Source organism: Hyaena hyaena, unplaced genomic scaffold (genome assembly GCF_003009895.1).
Source record: "Hyaena hyaena isolate Hyena2069 unplaced genomic scaffold, ASM300989v1 scaffold_616, whole genome shotgun sequence".
NCBI lineage: Eukaryota > Metazoa > Chordata > Mammalia > Carnivora > Hyaenidae > Hyaena > Hyaena hyaena.
In genome coordinates, this window is record NW_024081247.1 from 640,303 (window position 1) to 658,216 (window position 17,914).

Consider the following 17,914-nt stretch of genomic DNA (forward strand, 5'->3'; position numbering starts at 1 on the left):
TGCTGAGCGAAATAAGTCAGGCAGAGAAGGACAAATATATGTTTGCACGTATAGGAGGATTAGGAGGAACTTAACTGAGGACCATGGGGGAGAAGAAGGGGGGACATGGTGGGGGAAAGGGAGAGAGGCAAACCATGAGAGACTCTTGAATGCTGACAAAAACTGAGGACTGATGGATGTGGGGGGGAGGAGGGATGGGCATGGAGGAGGGGACTTGTGGGGATGGGCACTGAGTGTTATGTGGAAACTAATTTGACAATAAACTATTTGTAAAAAAAAAAAATAGATGGACAGGACAGTTTCTTTTAGTTACATGTACAAAATAAAGCTAATTATGTGTTATGCTATTCAGCCTTCTTATTTTATGACACTTTAAAAAAATCCTTGATTACAGACACTAATATATAATTGTATTTATAGTAATTTATAAGATATAACATATTTTGTTGATACCTTATCGATGCTATAGGTGAAGCAATACTATATCAAGTCTTAGTGGTCTTGGTAATTCACTTTTTCTCTTTGAAAAACATTTTTGTAAGTATAGGAAAGGTGACAATATTTATAGGTTGTATTTTAACAGTCTCTCTCTTCCTTTGATTCTATCTCTAATTATCAAAACCTGTTAAAATAAAGCTGATTCCCTCTCCTCTGTATGGTAAGCTTCTCTGAGTTGAAGACTGTGTTTTATTCCAATAACCCTCAGCATCGGAAAATAGTGTATTTTATGTAGTAGGAACTCAGTATATACTTATTAATTGTACTGAACCATGATCCCAGTCTAAACCTTTCCAAAGTGAACTCTGGAACTGCTACATTGATAAACAAGCTCAGATTGCATTTCATTCTCATTACACAGTACGGAATAAAACAGTACTAAACCTGGGCCTAAATTAAAGAATATTAATTTTGTAAGGGCCTATATATTACAGGATCTAGTTGTAATTAGCATAATCCTAGCTCTCCATTACTGGTTTCTAACCATTATTTCTCTATGTTCAGGTAAAAATACTCTTTGAGTTTTATACTGATTAAAGAATATAATCATTTGTCCTAAATAATATAATCTTATATCCTAAAGAATATAAACCTTCCTTCACCCTTTTGCACTGTCATTTAATGATTTTCTAGTCATTTTCTCACACTAAGGGAAGAACTTTGGCCCATGGGACTCAATCTTCTCTTCCTGTCTATCCTTTGTTCCACCATCATTCTGTTTTACTTCAATATCTATCTGGATAACTTATCCAACACTTTAATCTTAGAGTTTATGGACTTACTCAAATCTAGTTAACTTCAATTCTACGTCCCATTAACAATTCATACCCATGGACACCCTTCTGACTTTGTTATCATCTAGAATGGCACCATAGATATAAACTCTTATATCTCATTTTCTGACTATAGCCTCTGCCTTTTGCTCCCTCTACCCTTGCTACTCTTTCCATATCATAATCATCCAAGCAGGAGTGTGTCTTGATCTCTCTTCTCAATATTCTTAGTATTATGAAATATTTCCTGAAGCTTCTGATGCAATGTATATGCTTATAGCTTCTACAACTATATCTTGTCCAAACTCTTGTTCCTTTAGTACCAGATTCTTACATTTACTGGCACTGGATTCCATGTAGCTCCTCCAAAGGTATCTCAAATTTGATTGAATCCAGTTTCCAACCTAATTCTCCATCCATATTTTTGGATCCTGACATCACTAACCATTCTGTTATCAAAGTCAAAACCTGATACATATTTAGATTATTTTTCTCATGATATAGCCAAATAGTCATTAAGTTCTGCCTATTTTAACTCAAAAAATTATCTGAAATTCCTAACTCCAGCTCTAAACCTAATCCTAACCAGAACCCTAACCCCTAACCTCTAACTGCTAACCCTAACCCTAACTATACACTTATCTCTCTGGAGAGGTCTCTAAACTGCAGGATAATAGGCATATACCCTCACCCTGGCCCTAAACCTAACCCTAACCATTCTTCTGACTCTAAACTGAACTCTAATCCTAGATCTGAGGGGAAAAAAGATTATAAAATAGAATGTTACTCAGCCATATAAAAATGAATTCTTGCCATTTGCAGTGGCATGAATAGAGCTACAGAGTATTATTCTAGGTGAAGTAAGTCAGTCAGATAAAGGCAAATAACATGTTTTCAGTCATATGTGGAATTTAAGAAACAAAACAAATAAGCAAAGGAGAGAGAGAGACAGAGAGAGAGAGAGAGACCAAGAAACAGACCATTAACTATAGAGGACAAACTGATGGTCACCAGAGGGGAGGTGGTGGCGGATGACTTGTGATGAGCACTGTATGTATGTATGAAAGTGCTGAATCACTATAATGTACATCAGACACTATGATGTATGTTAGCTAACTGGAATTGAAATAAAAACTTAAAAAAAAAAAAACAGATAATCAGGAATCCATCCTTTCCCCTTGCTAGAACCTTATCATTTCACCACTAAACACCACTAAATTCTTAGTTGGTATTACTGCATCCCAAATCACTTGTTCCTCTCCAGGTTATTTTATGTAATCAATGATTGCTGACCTTGCTATATATCATGGAATATCATGGAATGAAATATTCATTTTATCATACTGGGCTAAAAGGATAAGGCTCTTTGATAGCATAGTCTTCTGAGCCCCAGTTTCCTAAGTACCTTAGGCTCTTCTCAACTTTAACCGTTGATAGGAATAATGTCTCAGTCCAACTTTGGTCCATTAGCACCACACCAAGGTAGACAGCAGACTAGTGGAAATCTCTGCTAATGTTAGTGGAATTTTCCTCAGCTGCTATGGTAGTTTTGTTATTCTTTTGAAAATTATTCATGACCTAATACCTAAACACCTTAGTGCAACATTCACAAGTTTGGTTAGGTGGCTCCTATCTGCAGTATGGTCTTTTCTAATCTCCAAACACAATAAACTATTGTTTATACCATTAATTTAGGGAATTAATACCATTCCCTAAACTCATGCTTATTTTTTGATACCTGTCTGCCTTTTTTTCCAATTGTTTCTACTACTTGAAGTATTCTTTCCTTGACTAATTTGTTACCACCCTCTAAGATTTAGTTCTGTTATTATCACTTTTGTAAGCTGTCTAAAATTTCCTTCAACCTCTTCTTTCTATGCTAGAGAATTCTGTGCTTAATTCAAGAAAAGAAGCTGTTGAACCTAATTTTAACTTGGACCTGTTTCTTCACCATTAGTCAGTGAAGTTATTTGGGAACAAGTGTTACCTTTCATTTAAATTTTCAGAATCTCACCCAAATTCTGACACTTCATATATAACTTCTAAATAAATAAATAAATAAATAAGGAATAGTTTTCTTTATCCTTGTCAAAGTAAATTGAAATATAAATCTCACTCTTTGTACTTACTCTTTTAGGAGTCACTTCATCTATATTTCAACTAAACAAATGTTGAGTACTTATAATGTCCTAGACATCTGATGGACTCTGGAAGTATTTATTTAAGTTAAATATCATTCTCTCTCTCAAAAGCTTCCCCAATTGTAATGGGAACCCTATATTTGAGTAAAACTGCATAATATAACATATAATACAATCTCTCCCTCAATCTTATCTCTTTCTCCTTTGCTAGAAAATATATTTGGGACTTGAAATTTGCAAACAAATAAATAGAAATATACAAATTATTTTTATGACCAAAGCTCTTAAAAGAGTATTCTAAAGCTGTCTCTTTCAATTTCTTCCAATGCTCTTGCTCCTTTCACTATTATATTTAATCTTCTGCCTTTACCCATCTGATATGACTTGTTCTGTCATTGATGCTCTCCTAACAGCCAAGTTGTATTTAAGCATTGCTATGGACAAGAACTGCTACTTTCAGGTGAATATGCATTTATAGGATAAAGCTGACAGGACCTGCCAGACAGAAAGCCCTCTGGAAGCAGGCAGGAAAGAACACACTTCTTCCTGCTTCAATCTTTTAATCTCCCCCTAGTGTCCCATACTGGCAGAGCCTAATTTAGAAGCATGTAACAAAGGACAAATGTAGTCTCAAAAGCCCTAGCCCCAGTGGTCACCAAGCTGAATATAAAAATGCTGAGGAGATAATTATTTAACAACTTGCACACCCAGGTTCTGCTGTGAGATATTCTACAACACTTTCCTTCAAAGCTTCATGAGCTCCCATGGCTTTCAGTAGCTGACTCGCAGATCTTCTACTCAATCTATTTCTACTCTTTCTCCCAAACTCTATCCCCACATGGTGACTAGGTATATTCTTCCACATACTAGTTGTGAGACAGATTACTTCTCAGCAATGCCAGTCATCAACAGTTCTTTTTACTATAAATGCCACCATAATTTTTCTAGTCAACCAATATCATCCCATCTTCTATATATTCTGTTCTTTTTTGTTTTCGTATATCATACACAATTTGACATCAGTCTCTGTTAAGTCTATAATTCTCATGCCTGTTCCATCAGTGCCTCATCACTTCTCTTTAACTGTGAAAGCATTTTCTTGTAATTTATATCTGTAACTCATGTTTTCATTTCATTTCAGTTCATCTTATATAATGCTGTTTAATTGATCTTGCTACAGCCTATCTCTGAGCACACTGTACTTCTGGAAAATTCCCCATGCCTCCTACTGCTTTACAAATTAAGTGTAAACTTTTCAAGTGAGTCTTTACAATATATCCCTAAACTACATTCTCAGAACCTTTATCTCTCAGTGTTTATCTGTATTACTAATATATGAGAACATTTAGATGGAAATTTGAAACAGTGATATAATTAAAAGCAGAATGTCTCCATTTTACATTATTAAAAGCAATAAAATCAAACCACAACAGTCAATATGCCAAAAAAGTAAAAATGACAAAAGGAGAAAGGTGGTATCACCACAGAAAGCATTAAGCAAGACAGCAGAAGCAAGAACCAATAATACTATCATATAAATTAATTAAATTACTAAGGCAGAATGGATTGAAAAGCAAAATTATCCTAAATATGGCTCTACAAAGGTTACAAATGCACATCTAAAAAATAAGTCAGTATACTTAGTAATAGAATGCAAAATTAAGTTAGTCTAACAAAAAGAGCAGGTGTTGAGAATATTAATGCTAAAAAAATTATAGGAGAAAGCTGTCATTATATTCAAAATGTCAAAATGGTCACTTAATAATTGTTAAGTCCCTATGTACTGAATAACATGATCTAGAAATGTATAAAGCAAAACCCACAAGTTAATTCACATTGAACTAAACATTTTATTTAATTTATTTGCTCACAAATTATCCATGGAGCAAAAGTTGCAGTGATCCTATCTGACTGTCCCATTCAAATTAAACAAAAGCTTTTAACAGAATTTTATTTTTCCCTAGCTTTGTTAAATTTTAATTGATAAATAAAACTGTATATATTTAAAATATGCAATGTGATGATCTGATATATTCATACATAGTGAAATGACTACCATCATCAGGTTGTTTAAAATAACCATCATCTCATGTAATTATCTTTTTGTGTGTATGTATGGTAAGAATGCTTAAGATCTACTCTCTTAGCAAACTTCAAGTATATAATTCAGTATTATTACTTCTAGTTACCATGCAATATATTAGATCTCCAGAACTTATTCATCTTATAAGGCTTGTAGCCTTTGACGATCATCTACCCCCTTTTTTCCCACCCTGACCCCAGATTACCACCATTCTACTAACTGCATTCAACTTTTTAAAGATTCCACAAACAAGTGAGATCATGTAGTATTTGTCTTTCTCTGTCTGGCTTATTTCACTTAGCATAATGTCTTCTAGATTTATCTATTTTATCGCAAATGGCAGAATTTCATTCTTTCTCATGAATGAAAAATATTGCACTATATATGGAATGGTTATCATTATAACTATCTATCTATCTATATCACTGATATATACATACAACACTTTTTTAATCCATTCACCCATTGACACTTAGATTGTTTCCATATGTTGATTATTTGAATAATGTTGCAATAAACATGAGAGTGCAGCTATTTCTTTTAGATACTGATTGTTTCCTCCAGATATATACCTAGAAATGACATTGCTGATATAATACATTTATAATTTTTACAAATATCTCCACAATGTTTTCTATAATGGCTGTAACAATTTACATTCCCACTAATATACAGAGTTCCCTTCTCTCCACGTCCTTACCAATACTTGTTTTCTCTCATAGGTTTTATAAATTCCATCCTAACAGGCAAGAATGATATCTCATTGTGGTTTTAACTTGCATTTCCCTGATGTTTAGTGATGTTGAGCACATTTTCATTTATCTGTTGACTATCTATATACTTCTTTGGAAAGATGTCTATTCAGGTCCTTTGTCCATTTTTAATCAGATTATTTCTGTTTTCTGTTTGTTTGTTTGTTTGCTGCCATTGAGTTGTATGAATTACTTACATATCCAAGTACTTACATATTTTGATTATTAATCCTATAACAGAGATAGAGTTTTCAATATTTTCTCATATTTAGTAGGCTGTCTTTTCAATTTATTATTTCTTTTGCTGTGGAGAAGCCTATCAGTTTGATGTAGTCCTGGTTAATTTTTGCATTTATTTCATGTGCTTTTGGTGTTCATATGGAAAAAAAATAATTGCCAAGACCAGTGTCAAGGAGCACAGTATATTAAAACTGACATAATTGCATTCAAAGAATACTTGATCATTTTTCAAGTTTGTTTTCCACTGGATGTGAGAAAGAAAAAAATATATAGTATTCAACTCAACTTGCTAGAAAAGAAAAAGAAACAAATTATAAAAAAGAAACAAAGAAAAAAAAGCTAATATTAACAAAGAAAAAACAAAATTAATTAATTATCATGAATAAATCAGAATTTGGGTAGAAAAACAACCATAAGGCAAAAATTTAACAGGTCAATGAAGGAAAAGAAAAAAGAAAGATAAATGTAGTACATGAGAAAAAACATAACTACAGAAGCAGAAGAAATGAAAAAATACATATTTCATACAACGTGATAATAAAATTGAAAGCCTCATTAAAATGATTTTTTCTAGAAAAATATACCTTTCCCATATTGACTCAAGTTCTTAAGAAAACACTAATCATGCAAAAAGCAAAGGAGAGACTGGAAAGAATTTTAAATGTTTTTCTTCAGAAAAGAGTTAAGCTCAGATACTATGTATTGGGGGGCTCCATCATCATGTTTATTTATAAACTTCTTCTGACAGCTTTTATCCAGAACTACCTTTTCAAGATTGTCTGCATGGTAAATGTAATGCCTTCCTCTAGGGCAAAGGCTGGACACTTTTGTTAGAAACTTCCTTTTAGCTTTCCTACATTCCAAGTTCATCAGCTGTGATAAAAATTCCTTGTGTATGCAGCATCCACCTGGACCACTTTCCCAATATACCATGAGACTTGGAGCTAAGGTGAGCCTATTCAAACATGACGCTCACACTGCTGCTGTGTAGTGAGTAATAAAATCTTTGCGCCTCACCTAGAAGTTTCGTGCCTTTTGCATCATCTGTGCAACTATGGCAGGCTAACTTGTTAGTTTGCGGGTGAAGTAAAATATCTATCTCTTCACATATCTTGATAGTATCATAGGAAAATTTCTCAAAATTTTAAGGAACTGAAATGTGTTATGCTATTAACATAAAAAAGAGGAAACCTTATTTTATTTGAAAAACTCTAGTAAATCTCTGACACTAATATCTTGAATAAAGTACAGAACAGAAGAACTATAGACCAATTAGATGTTCAGCATTAAATGGTTGCAAATTGAATCCAGTAATGAATTACAGTTTTAATAAAGCATAACCAATTGGGTATACTTAAGAATGTAATCGGATATTTGGAAACTCATACTATAATTACTTTAATTGATCAAAGGAGAAAAACATATATTTATGCTATTAGTCTGCAGTGGTGGGAAGGTATTTCAAAAGTGGAAGCCCCACTAGGAAATTAATGTTACTTGGAAAAATCATAACATCCAAAGTGTGTTCATAGAGTATTATCAAAACCATGTAAAAAAAATGTATAAAAAAACTGAAATGGATTATGGCTAAGTCATTTTAATAGATGCCTTTAGGTAGTTGGGGGGAAAAAAGTATATTCAAACTTCATATATAGTCTTTTAAAGTACTGTTAGTAGAAATTCTAGGACATATCTGCAAGATATAACATGATATTGGAGAGAGATGCAAAAAGAAGAGAGGCCTATTCCTTGTTTAATGGATCATCCTCTGAGCAAACATTCAAAACACATTAAATTTATATTTGGGAATCACTTACACCCATGCTACATCTTTCCTTTACATTATACATTCTCTCGTGACTTCTAAGTACCTATGATCATTGCAGCACTGGGTCTCTGCAAAAACTTGAAGTGTTCCCCAGTATAAAATTAGCAATCTTTTGCTACCAGTCCTCAAATTAAAATGTTCATACCTCAGAGACCCATAGATTTGAACAAGCTGCTTTTAAAAAGCAATATGATGAACCTAATTAATACTATTACATGTGGCTGATGCTTAATCCTATCAGAATTATTAAAATATTAATTATGCAAACCATGTTCCTAGTTTTTAAAAAATTCACATTATTTAAAAATATTTTGGTGGAAAGAAAATTAACATTAAGGCAAATTATTTTTGCTTAAGAGGTTCATTGGTCAGTTCTTCTCAATGTCTCCAGGTTTTTCACACATTCATTTTCCACTATTAAGACCACAGAATATGTAATATTTTTTTATTTTATTCTAATCATACCTAATATATCAGGTCAGTGGGCCAGGGACACAATTTATTGTTTGTAATTTGAGTGTTGTTACTATATTCAAGTTTGTTTTTCACATCTTCCATCTTTCTTCTGATTGCATCTTTAAAATTGAGGCTAGGGTTTTGGTCATCCAACACTGAATGTCCTGAATATAGTACTCATAAACTAGCTGTGTGACTGAAGAAGTGATGAGTGGACAATAAGAGAATAATTTTTTAAACTGTAATAATCTTTAAAATTATCTCAGAGATTAGATTTGTTTCTGATTTTTACTATTTCTGTACCTGGCTGTCTAATGAGGCAATGAATCACTTCCTCTGTATTAAGCTAAGAATTTTCCACATGAAAGGGTCAAGAAATGATTTAATAGCAAAATATGGGACTGCTATAAGTATTTCCTGAGAGTGAAAAATATGAAGCAAAATAAAAACTGATAAACTCCTACAAAGTATTAGGAGATTGTCTCTTTAAGAATTCAACTTGGAAATTGTTCTGTCTGCCAATGATCCAATATAGTCCATTATACTCTTCTCATATCATACCCTAAATTATAGAAAGGAGAGCAAGATTATAGAAAAAGCACTAGAGAAAGGCACTGACATAGAAAAGCAGTGGGACTTCTGAGGATGGCTAATAATAGATTAAAATTAAAATTAAACATTTAAAATACCTGAAACTCCAGTTTTGCTTGGATCTTTCAAGTAGCAAAAAAAGAAGATCAGTAATGAGAGCTATAGTACTTTAGTACTTTGATGGATATGCTATAGTGACATTTTAATCTTAATTGTATTTACAAACTATAGGCAGTTAATAAAAACTCCATTTAACATTAAAAAAATGTCTTTCATTTAAAGATATCTGATATGGAACTATATACCAAAAAAGGATGAATTTCACTCCAGAACCACATTGTATGCTATCTGAAGTTTGTATATAATTTTTTCTTAAACCATTTTATTGGCTGTTTGTATTTCTAATTCTATGGTATGTTTCCTTATATCCCTAGTTAATTCTATTGTGGTGTTTATAGGATTTTATTAAACAATTTCTTCAGGTGATCCATAATTGTGATCAATTCTTTTGCCCAGAGAGACACTCCAGATTAGTAATACCACATTTATAATAATGCCTAATAAAACTTGTTTCCACTGGGAATGCTTCATACTACATACATGTTTACAAATTTTTACCTCATCCATTTCTAAACAGGGATGAGAATAGTTTTCTATGAAGAATCACATTTTTTCCACTATTTAATGCCAATAACTGATAATAATCATATTGTCACTAATGATAAGATATAACAATTTCTAAACTAGGCAGGTTCAAATTCTATGCTTGTGATCACATAGAGTAAATGCATAACAAAGAGCTATCCAAGAGCTGATAAGAGGCAATTTCACATAAACTTAAGGTTATTTAAGAAATATTATTCAGATATTTAGCAGAATCCTTAATTGCTAGAAAGCAATAGAGAATTTAACCATTTGCACACACAAGGAACAGACTGGATGGCAAATGTCTCATGTATTATCAAGGAGAGAGAGAGAATGAGAAAGAGAAAGAAAGGGAGAGATTCAGCTCTTGCATACAGCATGAGTATTCAACTGAAGTATCAGGCTGGCGCAGTATGGAAAGTGTCCCTGAAATGCTCCTGCTTTCAGGCATTATCATGCATGTGGACAGCAAAATTACCAAAAAAAGCATATGTTCATCCATTTATTCATTCAGTCATTCCATGAGTATTCATTGAGTGCCTCCCTTGTGCCAGGCATAATTCTGAGCTTATAGGATACAGAGAAGAATGTGACAGAAAATCTCACTGACAATACATTAGGTTTGCAAGATGCAGGCAGACAACAAACAAATGAAAATGAATGCACAAAACAAATTCAGAAAGAGACTGGTGCTAAGAACAAAACATAAAGCAAGGTGATGTGCAAGTGGGGGGAGGTAAGTACATTTCAGAATGGGAAAGCAGAGACAAGATTTTAGACGAAAAAAAAAATACAGATCTCAATTTCTGAGAGGCTAGTTATACAGGATTTTTTCTTTGTCTCTCTCCTGCTGACCATATTTTGCCATTTCACTAATTATTATTGTTCCATTAAAGTGCTGAAATGCCAGTCAATAAATGATTATTGAGATCCCACTGTGTTCTCAGCACCAGGACGATTGGAAAATGTGGTTGAATTCAAACAGCTAATTCTACTGCTGTGATAAAATATGAGGTGGAGAATAATGCTGAAATCAGTAAATAACTTAAGCCTTCTCTTTTTGAGGGGTGCATTTGCAGCTAAACCTCCCCAGTCCATTCATACATCACAAATCTTGAGATTTAGCCATCAGTGTTTCAGGAACTTCTCCAAGAGGAGGCATCATTTATTGCCACTAGATGGCACCAATTATTTTCATATTGTTAGACCCTCCCCCCCAAAATATCCTTTTTCTATGAAAAAGGATCTTTTTTCATATTTAAAATGGAAGAAATTACTTACACTATTATTAATAAAATTATTGCTCTTTTTAAAAATTTTATTTATTTATTTATTTATTTATTTTGAGAGAGAGAGCGTGAGTGGGGGAGAGGGAGGAGCAGAGAGAAAGTACCCCAAGTAGGCTCTGTGTGGTCTGTCAGCACACACACTGACATGGGGCTCGATCCCACAGTGAGATCCTGACCTGAGCCGCAATCAAGAGTTGGCCACTGAACTGACGGAGCCACCCAGGCACTTGTATTGTTCTTTTATTTTTTATTTACTTAGTTTTAAATGTTTTTATTTGAGAGAGACAGACACAGAGTGAAAGCAGGGGTAGGGGCAGAGAGAGAGGGAGACCCAGAATCCCAAACAGGCTCCACACCGCCAGCACAGAGCCTGATGTGGGGCTTGAACCCGCAAATCGCGAGATCATGACCTGAGTCGAAGTCAGATGCTCAACCTACTGAGCCAGCCAGTTGCCCTGTATTGTTCTTTAGTTAATACTTTTCTACAGGAAGGATCACCGAAATAGCATGAAAGATGATATGCGCATTCACTGCCATACTTGTTTAATGTATATTTCTCTAATTTTTAAAAATGTTTTAGACAATTTCTTTGAAAATGTAAAAAGTAACTGAGTATATGAATATAAATAATAATTGTAGATATAAATATCAGGATCAAAAATAGCATATAAAAGTATATTATGATATTATATATATCTTTAAAAGTTTTGCAGAAAATAGTTTTGATAAGATGCAGTAGAATTCTTTACTTTTCAGAAGTAATTTCCCATTTAGTAAGAAGCAATGTTTATAAATATATTGAAGAAGCCATGCACTCATTATTACAATTAAATGTAACAAAAACTAATCCAAAATATAAAATAGGAGAGGAATCCCTTAACTAAATGTGTATCACTTACTCATATTCTATGTAAAAAATTTAGTATGTATAGCTTTAGAAAATTTAAATAAACTTCAGATTTTAAAAAAATGTATCATGTGATTTCTGTTTCTAACTAGTAACTTTACAGGGCAATTAAAATCTATGAAAAATTTTCTAAAGAAAAAGAGCATGAAATATTCTCCTTTTTCAAAAAAGTGGTTGGTAAACATTGAGAGTGTGTTGACTCAGAAACAAAATGTAAATATCCCCACATCTTCCATTAAAAATATAATAATAGCTCTGGAATAAATATAAATTATCCTTTTATACTAGTATACTTCAAAATATATTTATATATTATATATATATATATAATTTTACAATGGCGCAAAAGCAATATGCATTCAGTAGAAACTATACTGTGAGTTTTGAAGTTTGATTGTTTCCCAGACTAGTGATATGCAGTAGGGTACCCTCTTGTGATCCTGGGCAGTGGCAGCAAACCCCAGCCCCCAGTCAGCCATGTGATCATGAGAGTAAACAACTGATACACTAAACAACCATTCTTTACCCACACAACTGTTCTGTTTTTCACATCAGTACCATATTCCATAAATTACATGAGATACTCAACACTTGATTATAAAATATTAGGCTTTGTGTTAGATGATTCTGCCCAACTGTAGGCTAATGTAAGTGTTCTGAGCACATTTCAGGTAGGCTAGGCTAAGCTATGATGTTAGTAGGTTTGGTATATTAAATGCATTTTTATAGCAACAATATTTTCAACTCACAATGGGTTTATCAGAATTTAATCTATTCGCAAGTCAACGAAGATCTGTACAATGACACAATGAAAGTGCACATAAAGTGCATTAAGAAGTACAATATGGTAAATGAATATATTATAATTACTTAGAAGAAAAAATAAGAAATTACATGTTTATTACGCTAATGGATTCATTTTAAAGTTTAAACATCATTGCTACTTCAGTATGTAAAACAAGTGCCTCAAATTAGCTGCTAGTTTGACTATCACTACATTTCCTTCATTCTAAGACAGTCCAAAAATAATACTCACTTTAATATCTGCCAGAGTTTTTTGCCTCATGGTAACGAGTGTTCTGTATCTCTGTTCTTCCTCATAGAGTCTCTCTTCACAGGTTTTTTTCTCACTTACGAGATGATCAAACACAGCTTGTGCATGTTCCTTTTTATATTTTGTAGCTATATATTGGTTCCTATGAAGAAAGAATAGTATTTGCCACTGATCAATTCATATTTTATTTTCTGAAATACATTTTTGATACATTCTTAAAGAGCCATTATTTAAAAGTCTTAGAACTGAAGGGCTTTGGAAAGTTCCCTAATCTTTTCCATAGGCTGACTTCCATAGAACTACTTCTAAATGATCCAGTTGGGAAAAAAACCCTGGAGAAATTTAGTGAATTTTCTAGGTTGCCTACCCAGCATGCCTTTATTTTGTTGTCACTGTAAAAGAGTGCCTTCTCTCTGCAGCATATAACCCTATACATTCTAATTAAATTAAGTGTAATTAGATTAGACTAGTATGTGGCTAATTATTCAGGAATGAACATATGTATTAATATAGCCTAGTAAGATGAAAGGCAAGGACCTAATTCCATGTAGAAAAGGCTCCCATCCACTAAATGTGAATGAGTCATGTTTTCAAACTTGATGACAACAGGCATAGTGGAGAGGGAAAAAACTGAGTACCTAGTGTCAATCTGCTGACTCAACCAATTCTACAATTGACCCTACCAAAGGGCCCTTGTTATAGAAAATGATGCATTTCTCCATTGTTTAGTTTCAGCTGTCATGTGAATATGTTTTTGTATGTGTGTGTCTATGTGTATTTTGTCATTTGCAATTAAGTATATACTGACACAGAGATTAAAAGGCTTTTATTTAAATAAGGAACAATACAAGTAGAAAAGCATAAAAAAGTAGTTAATACAGTACTGCAAAACACATATGCTTTAGAAATAATTGCCAGAGTTGGTCAGTAACACAGAAATCAGACTAAGCAGCTGCAAAAGCTCTGCCCAGTCTTAGCTTACCTGTATTTGTTTTGATTTCTGCTTGTATAGAAAACTGAATCCTCTGCACAGTTAGCTAAAATAGCAGCAGGACTCAGGTTTTTGAGGGACTGAAATGGTCAAGTGCTTTGAATATAATACCTCATTTAATAAAACAACCCTATGAAATAATAATTATTATAACAATTTACAGACGAGGAAACTACACTTCAGCATAACTAGCTTGTAAAGGCTAATTAATAAGCGTCAGAACCAGACTGCAAATCCAGTTCTGTCTTGTTCTGCCGGATATGGCAGCTCAATGCTAAATACTCACCATATCAAAAATTTGAAAACAACACTTTTTTTTGTTCACATTTCTAGATGTGTACCTCTCCTAAATAGAATGAGGTCCTTCCCTTTTATCTGTCTTGCCCTGTTTTTTTTTTTTCCACTTCGTCAGTCATGGCAAAAACATCCAAAATTCTTATGTGATGTCCTATTTAATATTCACTAATACTGACATTATGGAACATAAAAAAACAAGTGAAATTCACACAGGAAAGAACTAGTATGACCAGAACCAAAAACTCCCACAGTTGCTCCCAGCAAATATCACTATACATAGACCACATATACTTTGTTCTCTACACTAAATATTTTGAGATTGGATTATATTCAATATAGCATTTTTAAAATTATAGATATAGGCACACACACAAATGCACATATTATATAGACTGTATATGCTTATCTGTATATCTATGCATGAAAATAGTGTTTCCTCAACCTCCTTGACCTCAACTGCAGCAATTTCTTACTTGACACATCCCCAAAGGCAAGGGAATCAAAAGCAAAAATGAACTATTGGGACCTAATCAAGATAAAAAGGTTCTGCACGGCAAAGGGAACAATCCATAAAACTAATAGGCAACCAACGGAATGAGAAAAGATAGCTGCAAATGACATATCAGATAAAGGGCTAGTATCCAAAATCAATAAGGAACTCACCAAACTCCACACCCAAAAAACAAGTAATCCAGTGAAGAAATGGACAGAAGACATGAACAGACATGTCCAAAGAGGACATCCAGATGGTCAACAGACACATGAAACGATGCTCAGCGTCCCTCATCAACAGGGAAATACAAATCAAAACCACACTGAGATACCACCTCACACAAGTCAGAGTGGCTAAAATGAGCAAATCAGAGGACTATAGATGCTGGCGAGGATGTGGAAAAATGGGCACCCTCCTACACTGTTGGTGGGAATGTAAACTGGTGCAGCCCCTCTGGAAAACAGTGTGGAGGATCCTCAAAAAATTAACAATAGAACTCCCCTATGACCCAGCAATAGCACTGCTAGGAATTTACCCAAGGGATACAGGAGTGCTGATGCATAGGGGCACAAATACCCCAATGTTCATAGCAGTACTCTCAACAATAGTCAAAACATGGAAAGAGCCTAAGTATCTATCAACTGAAGAATGGATCAAGATGATGTGGTTTATCTATACAATGGAATACTACATGACAATGAGAAAGAATGAAATCTGGCCATTAGTAGTAACATGGATGGAACTTGAGGGTGTTACGCTGAGCGGAATAAGTCAAGCGGAGAAGGACAGATATCATATGTTTGCATGTATAGGTGGATTAGGAGGGACTTAATGGAGGACCGTGGGGGAGGAGAAGGGAAAAAATAGTTGGGGAGAGGGAGGGAGGCAAACCATGAGAGACTCTTGAATGCTGAGAACAAACTGAGGGCTGATGGGGGAAGGGGAGAGGGGAAGGCGGTTGATGGGCATGGAGGAGGGCACTTGTTGGGATGAGCACTGGATGTTATATGGAAACTAACTTGACAATAAACTATTAAAAAAAATAAAAAAGAAATTTAAAAAAAAGAAAATAGTGTTTCCTTTTTCATGGTGATAAAAGGAATAAATTTGAAATCCTATGGATCTGGGTTTAAATCCTTTCACATCCTAACTAAGAAACAGTTGTAAAAATTAGAGCCAAGGATAGCTCTGTTATTAATCTTATCACCATATTTTAATACTTTTGCATATGCAAGCTTATGTTTCTAAAATTATCTTCAGGTACTTGAAGGTACACTTTCTCATTGTCATTTCTTTGTCCTTCTTGGTGTCTGGTACTAGGCATATTGTAAGTTCTCAATAAATAATGATTAGCTTGATACAGTCACCTACTGAAAAGTACCAGTAGATTACTCCTAATACAGTTTATTTGCAATAATCTTCCTTTCCAATCTTAGTTTAGGGAGTCAACGTGCACAGCTGAGAGAGCACACACTTTGGAACAAGATGGACCTGAACTGGAGCTGGTTCTACCACTAATTAGCTGTACAGTGTTAGGACAATCAACTAATTTCCCTGAGCTTCTGTTTCCTCAGTATTCATATGAGAATGGATAACATAAAGCACACAGACTGCCTGCAAAGTCCCTGGTACATTGAGAAGTCTATTAATGGTAACTTTAAATATTATTTGACATTATCCATCATTGTTAATTAATAGATCTATCGACAATATCACAGCTTTAGCTATTCTTTTTCTCCTTTTCCCGTGAGAGGGTAGACTTTTGTCAAGTTTAGAGAGGAAATTGATTCACTGGGACATGGTGACCATTCTTGTCCAAAGAGCAATGTAATCTAGCCACAGAACAGAAGAAAATGTTAGGACTGAAATGGTAAGAATTCTGAAGAAAGGAAATTCACCAGCTCCTAAACTAAATCTTTACAAGTTTAATGCGAATTAAAAAAAAAAAAAAATCAGCTTACATCATTGAGCCTCAGCATATTCATACAGATATTAATGTGGATAAATATCTTTCAAAACAAACAGCATATTTCCTTACCTTCTTACATGATATACTGAATAGGTTTTAGTGTTTTTCAGATAAAGCTGTATGATCATTTTGAACATGTTTTAACCTTACAGTAATAGTTAAATAAATCCTTGTTGAGTGCATGCCCTAACTCTATTACAGTATGTGATAATCAAGCTGTGCATAACTGTTTTTCTGACGTTTTATCCCTCAAGAGCTATGATTTTGCTCATGCTGTGTTAGCCTTCTTACTTATCAAACTGTAATTCCTAAACGTGACCAATGCATATTCTTCCAATAGTCCTTCAAGCTCTGTTCTCAATATATTACAAAAAAGAAAATAAGAACAAAAAGGAATAAAGGAAGAATATGTAAGCTCTAAATAAGGGTCTATGGAAACACTAAAGGGTCTTAGACTATGGTCACTGTCTAAGTGAAAGACTTTGCTAACCCTTGTCATCTATGCCCCTGACTAATGAAGGGACTGAATAAGAGGTTTATATAATAAATATGAAAAAATTACATGAGGTTTTGTAGAGTGTCTATTTCTAAAGGCTTAACTTAAAACTTACCAAATAAGGTTGGGTGAAAAACCATGAATTATTAATCATGTCATGTGAGTGAGAAATATTGAAATTAGTGGGAAAGATTATTAATTTCATAATTAAAACTTTTCTACTTGGAAGGAATATTTGCAGTTACTCAAATAAGAATAAACCCAGCAGAGTAATAAAAAATGAATGCAAATTATGTTTTTAAACCAAAATTATCAAATATTACATTTATTCCACATCAAATAATGATGGCAAATTATGGATCATTTTAAGAATTAATACTAAATATGGAAATTTGATCTTATCTCTTTTAT

General features: G+C 33.6%; 1 protein-coding gene across 3 annotated transcripts in view; it reads right to left on the reverse strand.

Moving 5' to 3' along the window:
• CCDC178 (coiled-coil domain containing 178) overlaps positions 1-17,914 on the reverse strand; it is a 431,956-nt gene that overhangs the window by 256,991 nt on the left and 157,051 nt on the right. For all 3 annotated transcript variants that reach the window (XM_039257381.1, XM_039257382.1, XM_039257380.1), the window contains one exon: positions 13,240-13,399. In XM_039257381.1, the coding sequence (XP_039113312.1) occupies positions 13,240-13,399 (160 nt within the window). The remainder of the gene's footprint in view (positions 1-13,239; positions 13,400-17,914) is intronic.